Source organism: Daphnia magna, linkage group LG8 (assembly GCF_020631705.1).
Source record: "Daphnia magna isolate NIES linkage group LG8, ASM2063170v1.1, whole genome shotgun sequence".
In the NCBI taxonomy this organism is placed as follows: Eukaryota; Metazoa; Arthropoda; class Branchiopoda; order Diplostraca; family Daphniidae; genus Daphnia; species Daphnia magna.
The window spans coordinates 9089311-9112015 of record NC_059189.1 but is presented as its reverse complement, the minus strand read 5'-3'; the positions used below and the strand labels follow the sequence as shown (position 1 = coordinate 9112015).

Genomic DNA, 22705 nt, shown 5'->3' with positions numbered 1-22705 from the left:
GTTGGCCGCAGGGCAACTGCCAATTGAGAATCGTCTCACGTACTCCGCCAAGACAATTTAGATTGTATGAGAGAGAGAAAATCGATTTGAACCAGATTTGAACTGTGTTGACCAATTGTATTGCTAGCATTTTAAAGGGTTAGGGTAAGAAAAATATCTCCCCCCTGCACATCGTCTTGCTCATCAGACCATTTTAAATGAAGAATACAACGGGTGGGTGGTGGGTTTCTTGCATCCTTAATATACTCCGCGACCACGACTTCCTCTGCGTCCTCTACCGCGTGAATAATTATTAGCGTACCTGCGGTAGCGGAAAAACAAGGAGAAAAAAAGCATTAGAACCGCCGGCTAATGTTGTCTGGCGATAGAAACTGATATGATCATAAATCCCGATGAAAACGTTTGACTGTAACGGGAGGGCGGGAGGAGATTACAGTTCAAATCGATTTTCTTCTCTCTCATACAATCTAAATTGTCTTGGCGGAGTACCTGAGACAATTCTCAATTGTATATCGATTGTTGAAATCGATTTGAACTGTGACTTTAAAGCAAAACAACTGACTTCTTTGCCGCCTGAAACTAGGGCAGAATAAAAAGGGGGGATACTCCATCAAGGTGAGAAACTGATGAAAGCTGAAAGGCAAGACTATTAAATAAGATTATAAAATAAGAATAGACAGAAACAGAAACAGTACCCACTAAGCGGAATTGCTTAGCGAAAGAATCGCTCCTGCCACCGATGTGCTCGGGCTGATAAATGCGTCTCTCCTATAGAATCTCGTGAATGTGGATTCTGATGACCAATGTCCTGCTTTCAGGATTGACTCCACCGACATGTCTGAGGCCGCCGCCCTAGAAGCTGCTGCTCCACGAGTGGAGTGGCCAGAAAAACGCTCTGTATCAACTCCGGCTGCTTTCAGTTTTTTCTTAATCCAGGCCGATATCGTCGAGCTCTTGACCTGGGGGTGCTGTCCGACCGAACCGATGAATAAGAGCTCGCTGTTATCGCTTGTGCGGTACTTCTCCGTTACATCGCAATACCGATTCAGACAACCCCCCCCCCCCCCGAATAAAGCTGCTCGTCGCCGAGTTTCTTAAGAAAAATAGACTGCAAAGCCCCCCCCCCTTTCTGAGCCTTCCTCAATCTGGAAAGCGAGAAGGAGACTCCTTCCATAGTAAAGTTTACTGATTGTTTGTCAATAGCGGCTAGTTCGCTGGCTCTGTAGAGAGTTGCCAGGGACAGGAGAGTGGCTAGTTTTGAGGCCAATGCTCCCACCGAAAGTGAAGCGTTCTCCTGCCTTCTTAGACAGTCCCGAATCACCGAGAAGGGGGGAAAAACATAACCCATTATTGATCTCCAGTTCAATTAAAATGCATTCGTCGCCCACGCTCCCGGCTGAATATTTCAGCTGACAAATGTTTTGAGCTGCGCGTTCCAAGGGTTCGAGAATAGGTCGACGTTCATTCGCCATATTTCCATCAGGGCCCAGCGTATCGAAACCATGAAAAAACAACAGAAAAATACCGGTATTTTAACCCGCTCCCCTGTTTTGGCCCCAAAGAAAAACCCAAACAGAAAATCGAAAAATATGCAAATAGACCACCGAAAGAGAAACGTTTTTTTACCCCTTTTTTCTGTTTCATACAATACTATCAGCTGTTTTTTAAGGATAGGTCTATATTGCGTCACCTTAAGAAACGGCTAAGGAAACGGCGTAAGAAACGGCTTCATCGGAACGATCTTGCCTTATACCTCCCTTATTTTTCTTATATACCGCAAGCCCGAATTACCTCTATCTCTGCCTTCTGTTATTGTTTTTTACAGGGATAGTGTAGGCCCTACCCCCCACTTTTCATGAAAAAAACGCCACTCTTCCTATCCTTCTACTGAAACCACGATATCCGAAAAGAAGCGGCCAATTCTCTTTGTGTTAAGGTGAGAACCGAAATCAAAAACAGACATTTCGGTTTTCAAAGTATCTGAAACAGAATGGTCAGAGAAACAGATATTTTTCAGAGGTTTGGGTTGCTGTCAGGGCCCTGAAGGCCTTCGGATGCAGTCGCCAATCGCTTCAATCGATCCTCCTGCGTGACTCCCTGTCTGCAATGACATTTAATACCCCGGGTAAATGTTCTGCTTGCAAAGAAACATTCCTGGCCTCGCACCAACGGGCTATTTTGATGGCGAGCTCGTTCAATACAAAAAACCGCGTGCCCCCACCTTATTAATATACGAAACGGCTGTAGAATTATCCAAACGCAGCCTGACCGAACAATCATGTTTCAACCAAGCGAATGATTGCAGAGCATTAAAAGCCGCCTGCAGCTCAAGCTCATTGATTCTTCCCGTCACGGGAACCTTCATCGGACGTCCAGGTCATTCCTGTACTTATTTCGCCACAAACTGCGCCACAACCCGTTAGAGATGCGTCGGCGCAGATGGTTAAGACTGGCTCGGCTTCAAACATATTCCTTCCCGGTAGATAGACCGACCTATCCATCCACCAGGCAAGGTCAATCCTTGCCATACGAGATAGTGGAATCTTAACCCGAAAATTCACTCCGTATAATCTGGATTGCTCGATGTACAGGGCATGGACGACCCTGTAGTGTGCCCTAGCTAAGAGAACTGCGTATTCCGGCCAGTTAAAATTGCCCAGCAAACTCGCCAAGTCTCGAAGCGGTAGACAAGGCCTAGCCAGCACATCGGAACATTTCATTCGGATTGATTCCATCTTCTTCTCTGGGAGGAAAATCTTAAGGTCTACCGAATCTACCAGTAGACCCAAATACTCCATAATCTGAAGCGGCGACTGGAAGGATTTTAAATCGTTAATAACGAAACCAAACACTCGCAGCAGACGCTTCACGAATAAAAGCGTCTGTATGAGACTAATCCTACACTGATCTAATAAAATAAGGTCATCTTAATAAATTACCAGACGACAACCCAGACTGCGCAAAAAAGCAACTACCGGTTTGAGCAGTTTTGTAAACGCCCACGGAGCGGAGGCCAAACCGAAAGGCAGACAAACACACTGGAAAATCTTCCCCTCCCAAAGGAACTGCAAATATTTTTGGTGATCCTCATAGACTGGGACTGTTAGGTATGCGTCTTTGAGGTCCAGCTTGGCCATCCAATCCCCCTTGACAATAAGATGCCTGAGCGTGTTAATGTTCTCCATCTTGAAATGGCCAAAAATTAAAAACTGATTGAGCCTTTTAAGATTAATAATAGGCCTAAAACACCTCGAGGCTTTGGGAATGATAAACATGGAACTAACAAAACCCAGACTGTCTGGCTCAACTATGGCCCGCTTCCGAAGGAGACCCGTCACCTCCTCTCTACCTATAGCTAACTGGGCCTCACTCATCCCGGCGTTGCGAGGAATAACACACATTACTGGAGGGGAATCAAATTCTAACCTGCGGCCCTCCTGCAATACCCCCAGACTCCAGGTGTCCGCAGAGATGAGCCTCCAGGCCCTCGAATAATGCCTTATCCTTCCCCCAATAAAGCCCGGGCTGACGAGAAACGGGACTAAAGAGTACAATAAATTATTGAAATACCCCTAGTTGAACCAGGCTCCGTTGGCAGGACCCGTCTCGGTAAAGTTGACCGGCGCGCCATCGTTGCTGCGGCAAAAATCGTACGATTTCGACGGGATGGAAGCTCCTTGTTGAAGAGACACACCGGAACTGTTTTGGTCCTGACGAAAGTAGTTCTGTTAGGGGTTGGCGGCGTTGTTGCTGTAGGTGCTGTGGAGGCGCCGCCTGCCGCCACCAGGGGGTGGTAATGGTAGCAAAAGACGATCCTTTACTGATCTCGATCTCGATTTGCCTAAATCTAGGCTATTAATGTCGCTCAGGAACTGCCTATCTTTCCTCAATTTTTTCACCACCGAGATGCCGAAAAGCTCTTTGTCTTCTATTTTGAATTTGTCCCTTTCGTCGACCACGGAAACCACGTTTGGGCCAACGATCTCCAAGATATTTCTGCGCCTCATGTCCGACATATCGTAAAAGGCTCTGCCCGCCAGGTTGATCAAGTCCTTTACCGCCTTGCCCTGAGCTCCTGGCAAATTTTGATGTTCCAAATAAGCGTTAACTGGGAACATAGGCAAGAGAGACTGCTGCGATCTATAGAGCACCTTTTCAGCCTAGTTTATGTTGGTCTTGGACGCGGAACTACCCAGCGTCTTTTGCAGCAACATGTACATCGGGAAATCGATCGAAGGCACCCTAAATCCTAACTGGTCGCTGAAAGACACCGAATAGCGTTTCTTGACTTTCGACACACGCTTGTTGCTCACGCCTTTCCTTAATCTCTTCACCAACTTTTTTTCCTCTCTTTTTGACGGGCGTACCTTCTTCCTACTGGATTCATGAGCCGCGCGATTAAGCTGGGCCACAACCCGACCTTGCTGTCCGTCAGGACCCCCTACAATCTCCTGAATTCCTACCTCGTGACGCTGAGGTTCTCCTTGCTCCTGCGCTGCTGCAGGCCCCTCTCCAGCATTCACTGGCAAAGGCTGATCCATGGCATCAGGAAGCTAGTCGGGATTAGCACGGATGCGATCTCGGCCGTCTCCAGCCACGCACTCGTACTCACGGTCACGGTTGCGAGCGTGGCGACGCTGACGATCTCCTCGCCGCGAGTAATCACTGGACGATGAGGAAGAAGTGGACGATGACAAACTAGAACTTCCCGGGCTTGAACTAGAAGAGCTAAAACTACTATTAACCATCTCTAAACTAAGTCTTTTCTTTCGCAAAAAAAAGGAGAACCTTCTCCAAGCGCTAGCAAAAATGGTCTGATGAGCGAGACGATGTGCTGGGGGGGAGATATTTTTCTTACCCTAACCCTTTAAAATGCTAGCAATACAATTGGTCAACACAGTTCAAATCGATTTGAACAATCGATATACAATTTAGATCACTATTCATTGATAATCGGGGAAGGCACCGATCACCGATATCACCGCACCGAGAACCGAAATTACTTCCCCGATTAAGATTATCCCCGCACCGGATCGACAAAAAAACTCCCCGATTGGCGCGGGGCCGAGCGCTATAGCTAGGGATCGGCACCGATTGGCGCGGGGCCAAGCGCTATAGGCCAGAGTCATAAAACCCTGGCTGGTTCACGCTGAGAGGAATCCCTATACCACGTTTCGTTGGTCTGTATGTCTAAAATTGCGGGGCATAGTGGTGGAAACTAGAATCAGAGTCATCTATCGAGAGAAACTGAGATATTCAACGGCCATTGCTAGTTTTTCTATTCGAGCTTCAACTTTTCTGGTATCGTCTGCTCTCTTCGTTTCCTTTATCACTGTTGTGATTGGCTGATGAAGTTTTCAAACTGTTTCCTGATTGGTGAACTTATCACACACCCGCTGGAGGCTCTGACTGCTATTTCCGAAATTAGACACAACGACAGACGATTCTCCCCATGTCGTGAACCAACCAGGGTTCTATCATATACCATGGTTCTATTACTCCGGACTCTGCTCTGGTTGGAGACTTGGAGTTGGACCATGGTCTAAGAACCCTGGTTTATTAACGGTAAGCGCCTGCCCTCTCGGCCAAAGGAAACCAGCATGCGACGATAGCCCTTGTCAAGGGGACACTTAAATCGATATCTTGCCTCATTTTCTCACAATCGATAGGCGAAATTGGCAACAACTTTTGGGAAAAAATCCGAGAGGGGGACGTGAGAAAATGAGGCAAGATATCGATTTAACTGTCCCATAACCGTAACTGCCACCTATGAATTGAGTTTTAAGGGTTGTTAAGAAATCTCTTCATGCTCTAACTTTTTTCACACTAATTAATTAAGCCACTTTTTGTTTGCTTTCTGAAGTACAGACGAGGAAAATGAGTGAAAACAGCGAAAACGTAATAAATCACAAGTTCACAACACAGCCGCTGTGGCGGTTTCGTTATGGGACAGAAAGACTTTCAGGTCAAAAAGGCAATGGGAGGGCCCGCCATAAGCGTGGCTACACCAGTATTCTATTACTCTGCTATTACTCTGCAACCAGGGTACTATGACTTTAGTTGGACCATAGTAGAAGAGGGGATGGTATGTTCACTTACTAGAAATTTCCCGTAAGGCTAGATCCTCGGTTTTTCAGTGTTTTTTTCAAAGTTCTTTGTCTCGATAAATGGTGCTGCCACCAAGCGTAGCGCCAACTTCAACAGTTTTTTTTTTAAGAGCGAAGAAGAAGTAAAGCTGTTAAGTGTGCTCGTTGTGAATTGCAATAATGTCTATTTCAAATCCTGTAATCCTATCCGTACCCTGTGTGAAAGGCATTTTGATCTTTCAGATATTGTGAAAGGATTTACAGATGGGGTAGTATTTCATGAATATGAAAGATGGAGATTAAGTCGTTTTGCTTGTGCATTTATTATTTTTTTATATATTAAAAGTACATTTCTTGAGTTACAGCATAAATAGTACGTAAAATTTTGATTTACAGTACAATAGTACCTTTAAAATCATCCGTAGTGTCAATTGCTATATTGACCCGCGCTAAACTTTCAAACTTAGTTCTCCGGAAAATCCGCTTGGTGTCACTACCATTTATCGAAGCAACCTGGGATCTAGCCTTATGGGAAATTTCTAGTAAGTGAACATACCATCCCCTCTTCTACTATGGTTGGACCAGAGTAATAGAATACTGGTGTAGCCACGGCCATGTTAACTCCCCCTCTCGGATTTTTTCCCAAAAGTTGTTGCCAATTTCGCGTATCGATTGTGAGAAAATGAGGCAAGATATCGATTTAAGTGTCCCATAACCGTAACTGCCACCTATGAATTGAGTTTTAAGGTTTGTAATTGTTATAACAACCCATATGTTTATACATACATTTTTTCACACTAATGAATTAAGCCCCATTTTGTTTACTTTCTGAAGTACAGACGACGAAAATGAGCGAAAACATAGCGAAAACGTAATATATCACAAGTTCACAACACAGCCGCTGTGGCGCTTTCGTTTTAGGATAGAAAGACTTTCAGGCCAAAAAGGCAATGGGACGGCCCGCCATAAGCGTGGCTACACCAGTATTCTATTACTCTGGTTGGACCGAGTCACCGAGATCAAGTTCATGGATGACTGTACAAGCAAATTTGGCAACACAGCTTTGTAAGTTGTTATTTGAAATTTGAAAGCGTCTGGTTTTAAACAGTCAATTTTTTTTTGTGGTGCGAAATATCTTATCATTATGGCTTCAGAGAAACAAGAAGAAGATGTCGAGCGAATCGTTAATTGTATCAACAGCTGTTGGCCGGACTCTTCCTTTACTTACATGGATATCCGTAAACCGTGTGGTGAAAAATTCCGTGATGTACTTAAAAAATTTCTTAAAGGCTTTCTGGGTGGCAATTACCAACTACCCACTGTAAGTAAACTTTGGTTTTTGGCCTTCTGTTTTTTTTTGTCAGCTTACTAAGTGTGAAATAATCTACTCATCTACTAGGTCAACATGAATCAATTTTCACGGAATCCTGAAATGTTTCAACACTTGGAGGGCAATATGTCACTATTTCGTGAAATCAATAATATCTTGAAGCATCTTGGATATACCAAATTTAAATATGGAGATATGATAAAACCGAGTGAGTTTTAAAGTACATGTGTCTAGGAAACGGATTTTTATTTTGGCAACCACCATCTTGTTTGCAGCATCAAATATTGTCAGAGATGTATTACTGAACTTAGTAAACTTCCTTGCATACTTTGAAGCTGAAGAAACCCACAAAGAGGAAATTGAAGAAGAAGTTCAAAGAATCAAACATCAAGTTATAAACAATGAAAAGCGTCTGATTGAAGAGGAGCGCTATTTAAATAAATGCAGACAGGTTTGAATTTGTTTAATGATTTCCACTATGTCATGTATTTCATTGAAATTAGTAGCACATCCATTGTTTCTTCTAGACTGACGAAGAGAAGAAAATTTTGGGGGCGGAATTACGACATATCTTGGTTAAGCAAAAAGAAAAGCATTTGAAAATTGAGGCGGTTGTTACAAAGCTAGAAGAAGAAGTGGATGATTTCACCAAAAGGATGCATGGCATTACTGTAAGGATAGAGCAAGCTGCCAACACATTAAAGCAGGTAAAGTGTTCACATTGTCCATTGGTCCAACTGCTTCAATGAATATCTGTTTCATAAGGTGGAAGGGGAAAAAGAAAGAGCAGCAGAAGCAGTTGTTCCTGATCCAGATGCATTACAAGCAGAGCTCAGTAAAAGCCACTCTGATAAGGAAAAAGTAGAGGCGGACTTTATGTGCCTAAAAAACCGATTGCCAATTCTTGAGCAGCAGATACAAGATCGCACAATGCAACTTCAGGAGCATAAAGAGACCCACCAACGCCTAGCACAAGTCAAAACCAGAGAATCGAAAATAAAGTTGCACCTTATATGACTCCTCAGTCAGTCAGATTTTAACCTACCGGTTTATGTTTTTCGCGTATAGGCTAGAGTGGCAGAAAACTGAGCTTGGTTATCGACAAGTGGACGAAGAGAAACAGATCCTGGAAAACCAACTGAAGAAAGATACGAGTTTAATAGAAAGCAAAAAGCGTATGTTTGATGAGTACAATCAAAAAGTAGAACAACTAAGAGGCCAACTCGAAAAAGCACGATCAGACGTGAAACAGTAATATTTCAAGAAACATACGTTGTTCAACAAATAAATTAATTTTATTCGTTTTCCAGATGCATGAATGAAGACGAATGTCGCAAAATGCAGTTACAAGCACGTATTCAAGCTATGGACAGCGAAGTTGCTCAGTTGAATCACGATTTGAATTCCGGTCAGAAAGCCCTTGAAGAAGGAGCTGCAATTTTCGAAGCCATACATCACAAGCATCAACAACAGGTAAACATTATTTTCTACATTTCCCATTGAGATTTATGTGCTCAATGCTCAATAAGATTTCGATTATTGAATTATTATTATTTTTGTGTGTATTGTAGATGGCTGAACTTTCTCGCAAGTACGAAGAACGATTCGAAACCATCCAACATCACTTGACAAATGGGAATTTCCCCATGTTTTCTTCATAGTTTTTTGTCACACGTACGCATGTCGTCATTAAAGAATGTCAACCTACATTTGTTTTTTGTTACCAATACCACTCAAATTTATCCATTAAATATTTGTAAAAACAGGGATTCGCGTTTTAATGTATATTATTTAATTTCAAAGCACTGCATTAGACCAGGAAGCCAATTGCAAGAAGTGGTGAAAATACTGGAGGCGCTCAGCTTGTTTGGTCACTTGGCGGAATATTCCATCCGATCGTATCGCCATTGCGGGCGTTTTCCTTTTCCAGCCATTCGTGAAGCGGCCGGAAATAATTTAATAAAGGTAATACGGACATTTCACGTTGACCAGTTAATGTTTCCATTGCATCAGGCCATGGCTTGGATGATCCCATGCTCATCATTTTCCTACAGTAACACACATTCTAGATTAAACTGTCAGTAATAGAAGCTCAAATGACTTACGCTAAGGCTGTTCCGGCTTTAGTTGAGTTGTAAAAATCACATTTATGCAACGGACCAACGTGATCAGAAATGTCGCAAAGAGCTTGGGCAAACTGAAATTGCATAATGGTCCTGGTGAAGTAGCGTATCATGTCGAAACCCCCCGAAACATGAAAGATTGCTACTGGATCGAGATCTTGAGGATCGTCACGTGGAACAGGTGGTGTTACACCTACTGTTGCCATCCTAAAATGCAATCAGATATGAGATCAAATGGCATCGGCTAATTTACGACTAAAAATTAATTAATATTAATAATTTAATATTAATATTAAAATCATTTAAGACCCTCAACTTTTCATGCCAGTACGCCCGATTCCACTCGTCTGTTGGAATTTCTCCTCTGAAGAGCCTCCATCGCCATGTGTCCTGCACCAGATGGAAAGGCAATGAAGATACGGATGCTAGCGCTTGTTGCATTAGAAAGTTAATATCCACTTCTGCACATGTTTTTCGATGATCATTATGTTACATATAATCTCGCAAAATCTTAGAGTGCAATTTTATTTTACCTGGATCGTCTTCGATTACTTCCATCAACCCGACGGACTGAAGGTGTTTTGTAGTTGCTACACTCATCGACATTAATTCGCCAATGGCCTCGTGAAATCCGTCGTTGGCTCCATCTCTACGCATTTAAAACAGAATACTCCAGTCGCTATTGATTTCAGATGAAAAAAACAAAAACAAATCATCACCTGTATCCATAAGGCAGATGAGCGTATTGCATTTGATATTGTGTGTGACCCAGTTCATGATGGATTGTCAAGAAATCGCTAAAACTAACGCTTGCGCACGTCCGAATGCGGAAGTCTTTGCCATCGTTAAAATCCCAAGCTGTAGCATGACACACCACTTCGCGATCAGTTGGTTTCTCCAGCATTGAGAGATTGAAAAACGCGTCTGGAACTGGTTTGAGTCCCATGGAAACAAAAAAATCGTTTCCCATTTCAAACATCCGACGGACTGTGTAATTTTGGGCAATCATGGCCTCTGTGGGATCGACCGATGTTTTGTTTGGATATGGCCGGACGATGTCACCCAGGTCGGACCAGAAACGACCCCACATGTCCCCGACGAGGTGAGCAGGCAAAGGCCCCCTGAGATCGATGGTGCTTGGGCCGTACGTTTCGTAGAGTCGACGCCGGACATATGCGTGAATTTGGCGATAGAGGGGCTCGACTTGTTTGTACAAGTCATGAACCAGAGATTCCAGCTCTTTAGTCTCGTACTTTTGTCGCCATTCATCACCGTAATCCTCGTATCCGTTCAAACGGGCTTGCTTGTTTTCCAGATGGACATATGTGACATAGAGAGGTCGGATAGCTCGACCAACACCTTCATGCCATTGTTGCCATGCCCATAGTCGTTCGGTGGCGTTGGTCGATGAAGCCATCAACTTGGTTAATTCAGGCTCTAAAGAGTAGCATTTCTCCTCTTTGCAAACCTGTTCATTTTGGGGGAAAAAAGCCTTTCAATAATGAAAGTTTTCTTGATTACAACAATCATTATAACACCTTATGGCTGCCATATATTCGACTCATTTGATAGAGAACTTGAGTCAATTCCTTCACCTCCTCAGGGTTTAGGCTTAAAGAGCCAACACTGGTCAGCAGTCGACGCGTATCGTATGCAAATAAGGTAGTGTCAAACAAAGACGCGTAGCTGTTCGCTCTATCGCCGTAGGCTGACACACGTGCGCTGACTTCTTCCTGAATATAAAAATTGACATAGATTTCAAATAAAACACAATACCTTGGATTATAAAAATCTACCACGATGGCTGCATTGTAATCTGTCAAATTTGTTTCGTAGTTCCAGCTTGCCCATGTCTTCTCGGTAGCCAATTGACTATATTCATCGTCGTATCGGTCAAGAAACGCTTTGGCTAGACCTTCATCGTTGTTGTGGCCAACTACTGTCCTTCTGTTAGGAACACCCAATTATTTGATTAACTAATCAAAAAGAGAAATTCGACGACATCTGGTGCAATTATCAACAATAAATTTACCTGTTGGCGAACACCGTTGGAACAACAGAAAACAAGGAAGTAAGCACGAGTATCCAAAACAAGTAGTTCATTTCTCGGCCGTCTGAGACACACTGTAGTGACAATCGTCCACCTGCCGTTTGATTTTTAGGTAAGGCGTCTGTCCTTGTACTGACTAGATGAATCAATTTGAAAGTTCAGGTGATTTCGCATATAATTATACTCTTAAAATCCTTTGATGATCAACAAATTTACCATGTCAATAACCTGATTGTTGAATGGCAGACGCCTTTCGTGGACATGTTTTTTCTACGTAGAAATGATGAAGAGATTGTGAATGGGCTACACCGAACTTATTATTATTACTATATTTTGTATACTTTAATTTTAAATTTTTTTTTCAAAACTGGTTTGAACTAGATCAACAATGTGCGTTGCTAGAGGCAAAAACAAGGAAAACCCAGGACTGACAATTTTATAAAAAGGAAAGAAAGACCTAACGTGTCAAAAGGTGGAAGCTGGAAGGTCAATAATCAGGTGGTCGACTCGATCGCGGCTGTTCTTTAACAAGAAAATCAAATGTCAGTGCACCACAAAGTTGTAAAATCTATTCGAGAAAAGAATCGTTTTAAACATTGCTTAATCTACTTCACACAACGATGTTTGTTTGTTTTAACGATGACAGTGTTTGTTGTAAAATGCTTGTATGGGCCTTCAAGTGGGGACAATCATCGTGAAATTGACTAAAAAAACATGGAAAATGTAAACTGAAGATGAGAGTACAGTATGCAAACTACTTCTGAATGTAGAATTTTTACCTTGTGTGATTGTGTTTGTGGCCAAGCTGTTGTGTTGATGCATACACCAGTTATCCCTTGGCGAAATTATTGGCCGCTTAAGAAAATATTTATAGACTTGTGATCATGATCAGGGTTTTTTGCTACAAGACATGTGCGCAACTTAATGTCTTTTTGAAAATAAAAAACAATTTCATGTTCAAATTCATAAAAAATGTAATGAAATCAAATTCAACTTTTGCTAAACAGGGGGGAAAAAGCTAAAAACCTCCCCGACGGGGAATTGAACCCCGGTCTCCCGCGTGACAGGCGGGGATACTGACCACTATACTATCGAGGACTTAATAAAATTGTCGACGAAACATTTATTTATAGATTAATCATAAAAGTTGATGTTGCTGCTATGTAGAATCAGAAAGCAGGTATCCAGGCCCAAAAAAGGTCTGCTTGCACATCAGCACAGCTTGTTTCCGCCCATTTTAGACTGCTTTTTAGTTTTTACTGCTGTTTTTTGTGTCACCGCAAGATATTCAACTTCTGAATCGCCGAGAGCACAGTATACTGCCATTGGCGATTTCAAAGCACATTGTATTTACATTTTTCTACTAGCAAGACCGACCTTGGGCCCGGCAAATTTAGAAAAACAAATATAAAACTAAAATGGTTACCCACTCTACCTTATCGCTCCAATAAAAGAAATTTTTTCTAAAATTAATTTTATGTAATTGATTTCATCTCATTGGGTAATTTCAGATTACATTTAGAGTATCCAGTTGCGATGCAGATGCTAACACTGCCTTGGCGTAATACGAATCTGATTAAGTCTCGGTGTGAAATTATGGCTAACAAATCCAACGGCCATTGTGAAATGTTCAGTTGAAAGTACCGTTACGACATCTTGGTATTGACACGTGTCATCTAGATTTCTATGCGGATAAGACTTGACGAAGCGGAATGCTAAACAACGACGCCCAGCCGGAAACATTGACACCCGTCTCAACACCCTTACTTCCCGTTTGTTTTATTGTTCTCGTTTTACACTAAAACATTAAATACGACGGAATTTTTTTACAGCTGCTCGTCAGGTTAATAATAGCAAGGATTTAATCATAGCAGATTCAAAAACATTTGAATAAATTGTGCTCTTTTCAAAGTCGATTGATCACGTGAAAACTCGAAGAAAATTGATTGTGGGAATGTCCCACATTGCAAGTTTGCAATGACGGATGATTCAGCGCAATCTCCCTTTCTCTGTAGATTCAGCAACATGAGAACGCGGAGGAGAAGACAAAACAATGGACAGCACGTGACTTTAAAAAAAAGTTGCGTCATTTAGAAAGTCGATTAATGTCGGTCTAATTGCAATTATGTCTTACGTGACTATTATACTCTAGTGAGCAAATCATCCGGAAAAATGGAACCAGGAAAATCCTGGAGACAAGAATTCATATTACAAAATCAACGTCTCGTGACCTTATAGATTAAAATCAACACAACGTATATTTGCTAAAATTTTGACGATTTTGTCCTGTTGAATATTTTTAGAAAATTCTTGAGTGGAATATAAAATGGCTACTTAAATGTCCAACTTAATGATAGCGAAGGTCTCGTAAAGTACAAAAAATTTTATTCTTAAACTGTTTTACAGCATCGGAATAAAAAGAGAAAGTTAGCAAATAATACTAACGTAAATTTACTGATGTCATTTGCTGATTCAAGTACACACTTTTGGCTCCACTCAAGGTAAATACGAGTCATTGGCTTCCCAGCTGTACGCACGTCTTCTAAAGAGACCATATAAGAAAGTTGTAGCGCGTCTAATCGCTCAACAAAAAATCGACTCCCGCGTGAAGCTTTCGTGAAATGGGGACATTTTGTTTTACTGTGAAAAAAGCTCAAAAGTCATCCATGATGATGGGGCATGAACAGACCAATCTCTTTACGCTAACGAGTTGGCAATCGAAACAAAGACGACCTCGCTCCACATATACATGGTTCGATTCAGAGCAACAGTGCAATAATGATGAGCCATTACTTATTCATTCTTGCAAAGGAAACTTGATTTTTTTTTTTTTGGTTAGTTATTTGTATGCTGGGTGAATGTGGAGAAAGCCCGACGATTTCCAAAACTTTTTTTGGGTTGTTCTTTTGTCACAGCATTTTTCTTTTTTTCTAACAAAAAAGCGCAACTTCCGCTTTGTGGAAACGCACTCGAGATAAAAGTTTACCCATATGGCTATTACAGAGTTGATTCCAACTTGATCGAAAAAAAAAACATAATTATAATAATAATATTTTTAACAATGTTTGAGAAAGAGGCAAAATGGCGTGACCAGTTTTCTGTTATTAGGCCTATAAGTTTCACGTTCGATAATCGGTTATACACACACAACACGGACAAGCTGCAGATGTTGGGAGAAAGCAAAAGTTTGGTTCTTTCTCTTTATAATTTCGTTTTCTCTTCGTTATAAAAAGAATTGTATATATATTTTTTCATTTCTTTCTATTTGATAGTGTGCAAAAATTGCGGGGAAAGTATAACTCACCAGGAGCTTAAAAAAATCGAATACACTTTCACGCCTTGGGGATATAGGTTTGCTTTCCCTGTTTGCAGATGAACGTAACGAGGGAGGGACTTGGGTTACATATACAGAGTCTCATCGTATACCCCATTATAATAGATTGCCGGTGGGTTGGCGGAGAAAGTCCCGTCAGCCAACAGCAGGACCTAAAGACTATACAGCTGAAAACCTTAACGTCAGTTAGTAGCGACTGCAACGTCGTCCCAACAGGTTCTGTTCTTGTCGTCCGGCCAAAAAGTCTAAACGGCAACCATTCCAGCGGAAGAGAGTTATATTCCACAAGCGAACAAAGGGATCTATAGAGAACTAGTACAACTATATTTATAGTATTTACAGCTCACTTCCAGGTAAGCCCAACGTATCCTGGCAAATTTTCTTTTATGTTTTTGGAAACTATCGAGTCCCTTGATGCGGAAATTGTCAGTGTGTTTCGACATTTGGGGACAATGCGTCTCTAACATTTCTTTTCTTGAAAAAAAAAAACCCTCTCACTTTCTAGAAGAGAAAGAAAAGATCCGTTATGCTTTTATACCCTGGTGACCTCAATCTCTTGTCCCTAATGTTGTTTATATATACTGAACGGAGACATGATTACAATTAGCCGTTGAACCTTTTAATTCCATTTTCATTTGAAACAGAGCGCCAACCAGCAACAGCATACAAAAATGACCCCGAATAAATCAGTGGAAAATGCTGATTCGGAAATAGAAACAGCAATTCCCGGCACTTGCGATTCGGGATGGACGGCTTGTTGGAAACAACGCACGCTTCCCGAAAAACTGCTACTCTCAGCGATTTCCATCATTTTCATTGGTATATTTCACCCGATAATTGAAGTTTGATCTGTTCACACCAGTTTAATCGATGCGTGAATGTCACAAGGTTTCTTCGTGGCTATGATAGTTTTAGTTGAAATCTATCTGAGATTGGAGGATCGACTCTTAACAGCGGGAAACAAATCGTTCGTCGTCACAGATGATGTGATCCCTGCAGGATCGTTAATTGGCAACCTGACACGGGTTAGCAGCTTTTTAAATAAAGAAACAAAAAAGCACATTAGAACGTGAAAGATATTTGATACAGGAACCGAGTATGTGCGTTACGTTGGAATGCGTCGAAGCGTCAGCACGGATTCTCACTGCGCTGGATACGAAAGCCGATCCGTGCGATGATATGGCCCAATTCGCTTGCGGTGGTTGGCTCGAACGACAAGCCCGAACGCCTGGTGGTAAAGATGTCGTCCTAGTATTAGAGAATCTTCAAGCCTCGGTCGATCACCAACTGAAATGTGAGTATACAAATTTCACACGAAATGATCTTCAATATCCGCTATGTTTGATTGAAACAACAATTTGTTTATTGTGTACAGTAATGTTGGAAAGTCCAACGAAACCGGATGAAATCAAAGCCAACGACAAAGTTCGAGGTTATTTCGCGTCGTGCATGGCTGATCGTCAGGACCAAGTTCGTCACGCTTCCGGTGAATTGGAACTCTTTTGTTTTGTTTTCCTGTCTATACAGAATTTAATTCATTCAATTCGTTGTCACCTTGATATAAAATGCAGTGAAAAAAGCCGTTGACGAACTTGGAATCATTGCCGCACCGTCAGAATGGGATCCAGCTCAATGGGATCTAACGGAATTGATAGGTAAAATCCTGAACGTGAACGGAGCACCACTTTTTGATCTCGTCGTGCAAGTTGACGATCGCAATACTTCACGTTACGTGTTGAGTGTAACTTTGCCCAGGCAGAGTGGCATCGTTCCGCAATTCCATTCGCCTGTTCCACGTGACCTCTTGCATCACCTGGACATTCTTCGAGACAAGAAAGAACGTCATAGAGTTAAAAGACAATTCCTGGGCATGGGTGATGTCCAACTGGATAATCACGATGAATTTCCTGACTTCGCCATATTTGAATCTTTGAATCATCCAGATCCATCCCTCGAACTTCAGAATCCGTTTCTACCAGACGCTAATTTCCTCCAATCGATCCAAGTAAGACAAAAACCGTAGTAAAACTGCGTAAGTTCGATCAATTAATATGTTGTTTATCGTAAAGCAATTGTCGAGAGATGCTAGGGCATCGGCTGCCTTCCGGCTGATGCAGGACCAGGGCGCTTTCAATTCTTTCTCTGTTGCCAGTGATTACAGGAAAGAGGAATCCGAAATCCGCCGAGTAATATCTTCCGTCGATCAGCTGTTGCCCAGTGATCGAGACCGAAAACTCAAGCAACAAAGCTCCAAAATACTCAACTATTACACAGTTGATTTGCTTCAGCAAAATTTCGGCTTTGTAATTACATAATTTTTTGGCTCTTTCAAAATTTTCTATTATTAATATGCATTTAATATTCTGCGCAGATCAACTGGCCCGTTTTATTGCGGAAAACATTGGGAAAAAACGTGCCTATGGATACAACGGTGGTAGTTCATTACCCTGACATCCTTCATCAAATCCAGGCGATTGTGAACGTGACAGATCCGAGAATCATGCACAACACTTTGCTAATGTTAGTGGTGCGTGATCTCGCTTTGGAGCTCTTCAAAGCACCACCTGGCATGGATAAGTGGTCGTTTTGCATCCAGGCAGTCAAAGGAGGATTCGGTGAAGTTCTCAGCGGCATCTACCTGCAATATTTCACTCCCGCCCAGCTGGAAAACTACCGAGTTAAGGTCAGTATATAACCATAATGTCATTCGTCTTATTATTAGCTAATAATTTTTGGGATTTATCTGCTGTTTTAATTAGGCTGAAGAGATGTTTGTGGCTCTTAAAGAATCGGTAATCGAGATGATTCAACAATCGAGTTGGCCAGACTCAATCACCAAAGTGAAAGCGTTGAGTAAAGCCCGCAATTTAAAACCAAATTTAGTGGCGCCCTCCATTTTCTTCAATCAGACTTTTCTTGAAAGCATGGCAGCTCAGGTATGTTTGATGGCTTTATGTTAAATTAATTTAATTTTTCAAAATCGGTAAAATTCGCAACAATAAAAAAAAAGGTGAATATCGATGGACTGGATTTCGTAGCGAGTACTTGGCAAATGTACCGGCTCTTCCGACGTGATTTTTTCGACATTTACAGCAAACCGGTTGATGAAACAACTGTGACGTAATTGATCTTTTAAAACATCGTAATGCAAAAAAAAAAACAGGTATCAAATCATTCTAACCTGGTTATCTTTCACCGACAGGTGGCAAATGCTTGCATATCCGATGATTGCCAACGCTTTTTATTTACAACATTTTAACAGCATGGGTGAGTTTCATTATGAAAATGTGTAATATTTCCTTAATAGTAAATGGATTCATTTTGAAATATAGTTTTACCCCTCGGATTGTTGCACGATCCGCTGTTTTCGCTGGACACCCCCAACTACCTCGGTCTAGGCACTCTAGGGTTCATCGTTGCTCACGAGATCATGCATGGTTTTGACAATTCCGGTGTTGAGTTTGACGAGGATGGAGTTAGACGCAATTTACTTAGTCCATCTTCGCAACAATTGTTCCAGCAGAAAATGAAGTGCGTCAGCAATCAATTCTCCAACGCCTTCCGCACTGAATATTCCATCAATGGAACTAGCATTGTTCTCAAGGTCTGTGTGTGACATTTACCTATTAATACTAACAAAAATAAATATCGATAAATATCCATAAAACATAAATATATGCAGGTGGATGGCGAATTAACGTTAAATGAGAATGTAGCCGATTTGGGAGCCATTAAAGCCATTGTGGCAACACAAACAAGAATGGCCCGTGAGAGGGGACCCGCACCAAATTTACCCGGTTTAAATTACACACATGAACAGATCATGTTGATCAATGCTGCTCAGGTATTGGGAAAATCTATGACCAATCAGTTAAGCTGTTGTAATTCTTTACTGAATTTAAATGTATAGGCTTATTGCGCCCTGATTACTCCGCAGGCGTATGCTCTGATTCTCGGGATGGATGAGCACGCCCCACCCCACGATCGGTATAGACTGATTTCCTATGTTGTCTTCGTTTTAGTATTTATTCAGACACTAAACGTTTTATATCATACGATAGAGTCAACGGTTTCATGATGAATTTACCAGATTATGGACGAATTTTCAACTGCCCTGCTGGTACACGCCTCAATCCCAAATCGAAATGTTCCGTCTGGTAGAGAAACGCAAGTCATCTAAATCATTTAAGTCGTGATTAATCATTCTCCTATGTAAATAATGAATATCATTGCGTATTCACCCTACGCCGTGTCCGGAGAAAGGAAATTCTGATGTCAGGTGCAATAGTCTGTCATCCGCTCCGAGCTCTATCTGTGAACGTGTACAATTCTCATTTTCCGCTTTGGCATCGGCTCAGATATTATTCCTTTTTATTTGTCGTTTCATATCCATTACTTCTTCTATCGAGCTGTTATAATCACGGTGTGCGAGTATATATGTATACGTGTGCAGGTCACTTGAAAATACAGGTACATGCATCGCACATAACAGTAAAGCATTGATATTCTTGTATGGTCGTTTCAACAGCCAAACACATATTCCTAGATTTTACCGTTGAAAACTTACATGCTTCCGTAGTGTAGTGGCTATCACGGCTGTCTCACACACAGCAGGTCCTCAGTTCGAACCTGGGCGGAAGCAGATTTTTCCCTAAAGTACCTGCGGTCAATAAAGTTTTTTTTTTGTTCGAAGGATTCTTCCAACGGCGATGTTAAGTTAAAAAAGAGTTTCCCGATAGGAATTCTTGCAAAACTACATGTCTAACTAATCACATCGATCGACCCCACGTTTTCTGAGATTTCTCACGATAGATGGCGATTTTTCCGCAAAGGTACCTGCGTTAATCTTTTTTCTTTTTTTCGTTTTCTTACATTCCAAGTTAGGACTTGGACATTGGAATCTTATTTGTTTTGGACTTATAATTTGTCCGCAAAAAATTATTAAAATTTTATGTATTTCAGGGAGATGGGGATTACCCGATTCCAGAAATGGATACCCCATGATGAGGGCTATCTATTTCTGTAAAATTTATTTATTTCGGACTAATGTTTTTATTGGTAGAAGCTATTTGAATTTCGTGTACTGGGACAAGGGGAATACCCGATACAAGTTAAACCGCACCGACCTACCTACCTAAAAAATGACGATCGGTTATAACTCGGGTAGGTACTCATCAAGCGGTTCATTTCAGTTCAAAATACCCAAATGTAAACAATAAGGCCTTGCCCAAACTCGAAAAAGTGAGCAAGTGAAGGGAAATCATTAAAAATAGTAAAATACAATGTAATACACGAAATAGATGCAAACAGGGTACAAAATAATTTAATCGGGTTGTGGAACCGGTTGCACGCCGTCGGTGTAGATTCACAGTTAACATCAATTTAAATGAAAGCATACCGTTAAGCCATCTAAAAAGTAAAAACAAAGTTATAAGGGTAAAAGGCATTGTATTACACGAATAAAAAAACAACAAAAACAAAAAATCAATTAACCTAAGTAAACAAAACAAATAAATGCCCCGACCTGCCGCTAACGTTCGGCAGCGGCAGTGTTGGTAGATAGGGGAGGGACCATGTTGCACCAATGACGGAACGCCTAGCTTGTGGTTAGATGGGCCTGAACCTGAACCCTGAACTCTACCAGGACTTTCTGTCGTACTTTGCCTGGTAGAGTTCAGGTGCACGAGATGGAGTTGCACTTTTTGGTGATCCAACGACATGTCTGATCGTAAGTATGTTTATTTTAAGATTTAACTTTCGAATATGACCTATTTTTAAAAGGAATCGTTTAATAAAATTTAACTGTGTAGGATATATATATAAATATTATTAACTATTATCTAGGGGCATAAGTTGTGCTGCTGTCGGCATTTTAAAGCGCTCTAATTCTACATGTATTTAATGGCGAAAAAACTTCATATTTCCATTCTTTGCCCCAACATGCCATTGGCTACTTGACCAAAGCTGAAATCACATGACTATCAGACCTAGTTACCAAAATTATCCCTTAGTTACCATCTCCAGTTCTCCACCATTGGCAATCGTCTGCTTTATTGATTTTAGCTTTGCGAAAGTCTTAAAATTGTTTCGCTGAGGGCAGCACATTGAAAGAGGCGTCGGCTGAGATCAAGTTGATTTATCGAGAGACGAGAGATTCGAGACGTGTTCAGCGGGGAGCTAATAAATGTTCAGTGCGTTCCGTTCTAAACATTCTTTTGTCTACTCGTTAATACACTGAAATTTGCCATTTTTTCGTACCAACCTAAGGGACACTCTTTTTCAAAACCCACATGATTGTTTTAGGTTGATTTACGTTTTACTAAAACGTAAACTGTTCACGGATTAAATGTGAAGTATGTGTTGGCTAGATGGTGAAGTATTGAATCGTTAAAAGACCTGAAAAGAATCGATTCTTTGGAAGGCCAAAGCCCTATCCTTTAGCCTGGGACTGGGAGGAGTATAGCGGAGAAAGCAGTTGCTATCCCACTACAGGGGCGAGTTGAACCCATAGCTGTCCGGGGAGTGGAAGCCGCCACCAGTTGGCAGCACAATGAGGTAGAGAGGAAGTTTTTCAGTAGGGTGTATGGGAAACGAAGCGAATAAATGGGGAAAAGGACATAAAAATGCAATAAAATAACAGAAAATTCTTTCACTGTAGTATGTTGTTGTTTCTTGTATAATACGCAATATTTAAAATCAAATGTTACATTAGTAATTAGTTAATTAACTAAAGTTTTTTTGCTTTCCTCGCTGACTTTCCTTTCACCCTCTTGTTTTCTGTTATTTCTTATTTGGAGTTTTTTTTCTTTGGCAATGTACTTCATTCTAGTGCACATGAAATCGACGATGATGTTAGTCATGAAGACTATCAAAAATTGGGCAAATGTTTCGTCCAAATTCTTTCACGGAAATTCTAACTTCCCTTGTTGCGGACAAACTACCCCAAGTTGGTTGTGAAGAACACAGGATAGTCTGCACTTCACTTCTTCCACCCCCTGGACAGCTGTGGGTTACAGCGCGGGATAGAACTGCTTTCTCCTCTATACTCCTCCCTGCTTTAGCATTGGCGTATTTATCGTCTGCACGTTAAGACGCCGAGATTCAGAGACCTTGTTGCACGGGCACTAGTACACCCGAGTCCATAAATATCTACCCCCCAAAAAAGGCGCGAAACATAAAAGTACCGCAACAAAATTAGTTTTGCGCTTACTGTCATTGTAAGCTGATGGAAAGTATGCGTAGAGTTGTGACGAAAAAAATGTTTCTAACTCTTTGTATACTCGCCGTGCCGAACTGCCGATGCATAACACTATGCACAAAAACAATTTTGCAGCGGTAGACGATTTTTATTTTTCGCGCCTTTTTGGGGGGGGTAGATATTTATGGACTCGGGTGTAGGGCTCGGCCCCGTATCCAATGGGTAGGTATTTGGGCGAATGGGTAGGTCTTCTCGGCAAAAAAATTTGATCCGGTGGGTAACGGTTCCTAAGACTTTGTGCCCACTACCTACCGACGCCTTTGAATCCGTGACGCCCTTTGAATTTCCCGCCACAAAAAAATTTTTTTTGCTACCCTCTCTTTTAATTTAACTTGGGGCTTTGCAAGCCGCCATTTTCCAAGATGGCGGTGGGTATACCCGGTTTGCCCATCAAATCCGCCCAGCCTACCCACTTTGGCAAATAGACTGCCCGGATCGCTCATGGGCGACTTTTTTTGGCGACGAACCGCGGGTAAACCGGGTTTTCGAGAACCGGGGCCGAGCCCTACTCGGGTGTACTAGTT

General features: G+C 41.6%; 3 protein-coding genes, 2 long non-coding RNA genes, 2 other non-coding genes and 1 pseudogene across 7 annotated transcripts; 5 read left to right on the top strand and 3 right to left on the bottom strand.

Annotated features, from left to right (window-relative positions):
* Nucleotides 1-102: 102 nt before the first annotated feature.
* LOC123475220 lies at nucleotides 103-4823 on the bottom strand (annotated as a pseudogene).
* A 2285-nt stretch (nucleotides 4824-7108) lies between these two features.
* LOC116929709 (COP1-interactive protein 1) lies at nucleotides 7109-9183 on the top strand. Its single transcript, XM_032937044.2, has 8 exons — nucleotides 7109-7407; nucleotides 7486-7624; nucleotides 7692-7867; nucleotides 7944-8123; nucleotides 8182-8417; nucleotides 8485-8667; nucleotides 8727-8889; nucleotides 8988-9183. Exons 1-8 carry the CDS (start codon nucleotides 7231-7233, stop codon nucleotides 9075-9077), a joined length of 1344 nt encoding a protein of 447 aa, XP_032792935.2. The 5' UTR covers nucleotides 7109-7230; the 3' UTR covers nucleotides 9078-9183.
* A 2-nt stretch (nucleotides 9184-9185) lies between these two features.
* Nucleotides 9186-11706, bottom strand: LOC116929694 (angiotensin-converting enzyme 2). Its single transcript, XM_045177927.1, has 8 exons — nucleotides 11572-11706; nucleotides 11336-11486; nucleotides 11078-11272; nucleotides 10259-11007; nucleotides 10073-10188; nucleotides 9856-10000; nucleotides 9522-9746; nucleotides 9186-9464 (listed from the first exon to the last, which is right to left on the bottom strand). The coding sequence occupies exons 1-8, from the start codon at nucleotides 11640-11642 to the stop codon at nucleotides 9275-9277; spliced, it is 1842 nt and encodes a 613-aa protein (XP_045033862.1). The 5' UTR covers nucleotides 11643-11706; the 3' UTR covers nucleotides 9186-9274.
* Nucleotides 11562-12434, top strand: LOC116929774. The gene is made up of 2 exons (XR_004398049.2): nucleotides 11562-11701; nucleotides 11971-12434. It is a non-coding gene; the product is annotated as an uncharacterized LOC116929774 (long non-coding RNA).
* A 181-nt stretch (nucleotides 12435-12615) lies between these two features.
* Nucleotides 12616-12687, bottom strand: Trnad-guc. Its single transcript has one exon. It is a non-coding gene; the product is annotated as a tRNA-Asp (tRNA).
* A 2379-nt stretch (nucleotides 12688-15066) lies between these two features.
* LOC116929685 (endothelin-converting enzyme-like 1) lies at nucleotides 15067-19407 on the top strand. The gene is made up of 15 exons (XM_045177926.1): nucleotides 15067-15276; nucleotides 15568-15742; nucleotides 15812-15948; nucleotides 16013-16217; nucleotides 16299-16409; nucleotides 16495-16928; nucleotides 16993-17226; nucleotides 17295-17606; nucleotides 17683-17859; nucleotides 17934-18043; nucleotides 18126-18190; nucleotides 18256-18527; nucleotides 18606-18767; nucleotides 18834-18910; nucleotides 18985-19407. The coding sequence occupies exons 2-15, from the start codon at nucleotides 15595-15597 to the stop codon at nucleotides 19082-19084; spliced, it is 2544 nt and encodes an 847-aa protein (XP_045033861.1). The 5' UTR covers nucleotides 15067-15276; nucleotides 15568-15594; the 3' UTR covers nucleotides 19085-19407.
* An 85-nt stretch (nucleotides 19408-19492) lies between these two features.
* Nucleotides 19493-19565, top strand: Trnav-cac. Its single transcript has one exon. It is a non-coding gene; the product is annotated as a tRNA-Val (tRNA).
* Nucleotides 19566-20289: 724 nt separating this feature from the next.
* On the top strand, nucleotides 20290-22439 carry LOC123475331. The gene is made up of 3 exons (XR_006650388.1): nucleotides 20290-20651; nucleotides 20768-21478; nucleotides 21753-22439. It is a non-coding gene; the product is annotated as an uncharacterized LOC123475331 (long non-coding RNA).
* The last annotated feature ends 266 nt before the right edge of the window (nucleotides 22440-22705 follow it).

Bases quoted from the DNA above. Each gene is read 5' to 3' on its own strand.
- LOC116929694 (XM_045177927.1), bottom strand. From the start codon at position 11,642: ATGAACTACTTGTTTTGGATACTCGTGCTTACTTCCTTGTTTTCTGTT. The intron at 11,273-11,335 runs GTAGATTTTTAT...TTTTATATTCAG, and splicing joins ATTACAATGCAGCCATCGTG to GAAGAAGTCAGCGCACGTGT. The intron at 9,747-9,855 runs GTTGAGGGTCTT...ATTGCATTTTAG, and splicing joins CGGGCGTACTGGCATGAAAA to GATGGCAACAGTAGGTGTAA.
- LOC116929685 (XM_045177926.1), top strand. From the start codon at position 15,595: ATGACCCCGAATAAATCAGTGGAAAATGCTGATTCGGAAATAGAAACA. The intron at 16,410-16,494 runs GTGAATTGGAAC...TATAAAATGCAG, and splicing joins CCAAGTTCGTCACGCTTCCG to TGAAAAAAGCCGTTGACGAA. The intron at 17,227-17,294 runs GTAATTACATAA...TATTCTGCGCAG, and splicing joins TTCAGCAAAATTTCGGCTTT to ATCAACTGGCCCGTTTTATT.
- LOC116929709 (XM_032937044.2), top strand. From the start codon at position 7,231: ATGGCTTCAGAGAAACAAGAAGAAGATGTCGAGCGAATCGTTAATTGT. The intron at 8,418-8,484 runs GTTGCACCTTAT...TTTCGCGTATAG, and splicing joins ACCAGAGAATCGAAAATAAA to GCTAGAGTGGCAGAAAACTG. The intron at 8,890-8,987 runs GTAAACATTATT...TGTGTATTGTAG, and splicing joins ATCACAAGCATCAACAACAG to ATGGCTGAACTTTCTCGCAA.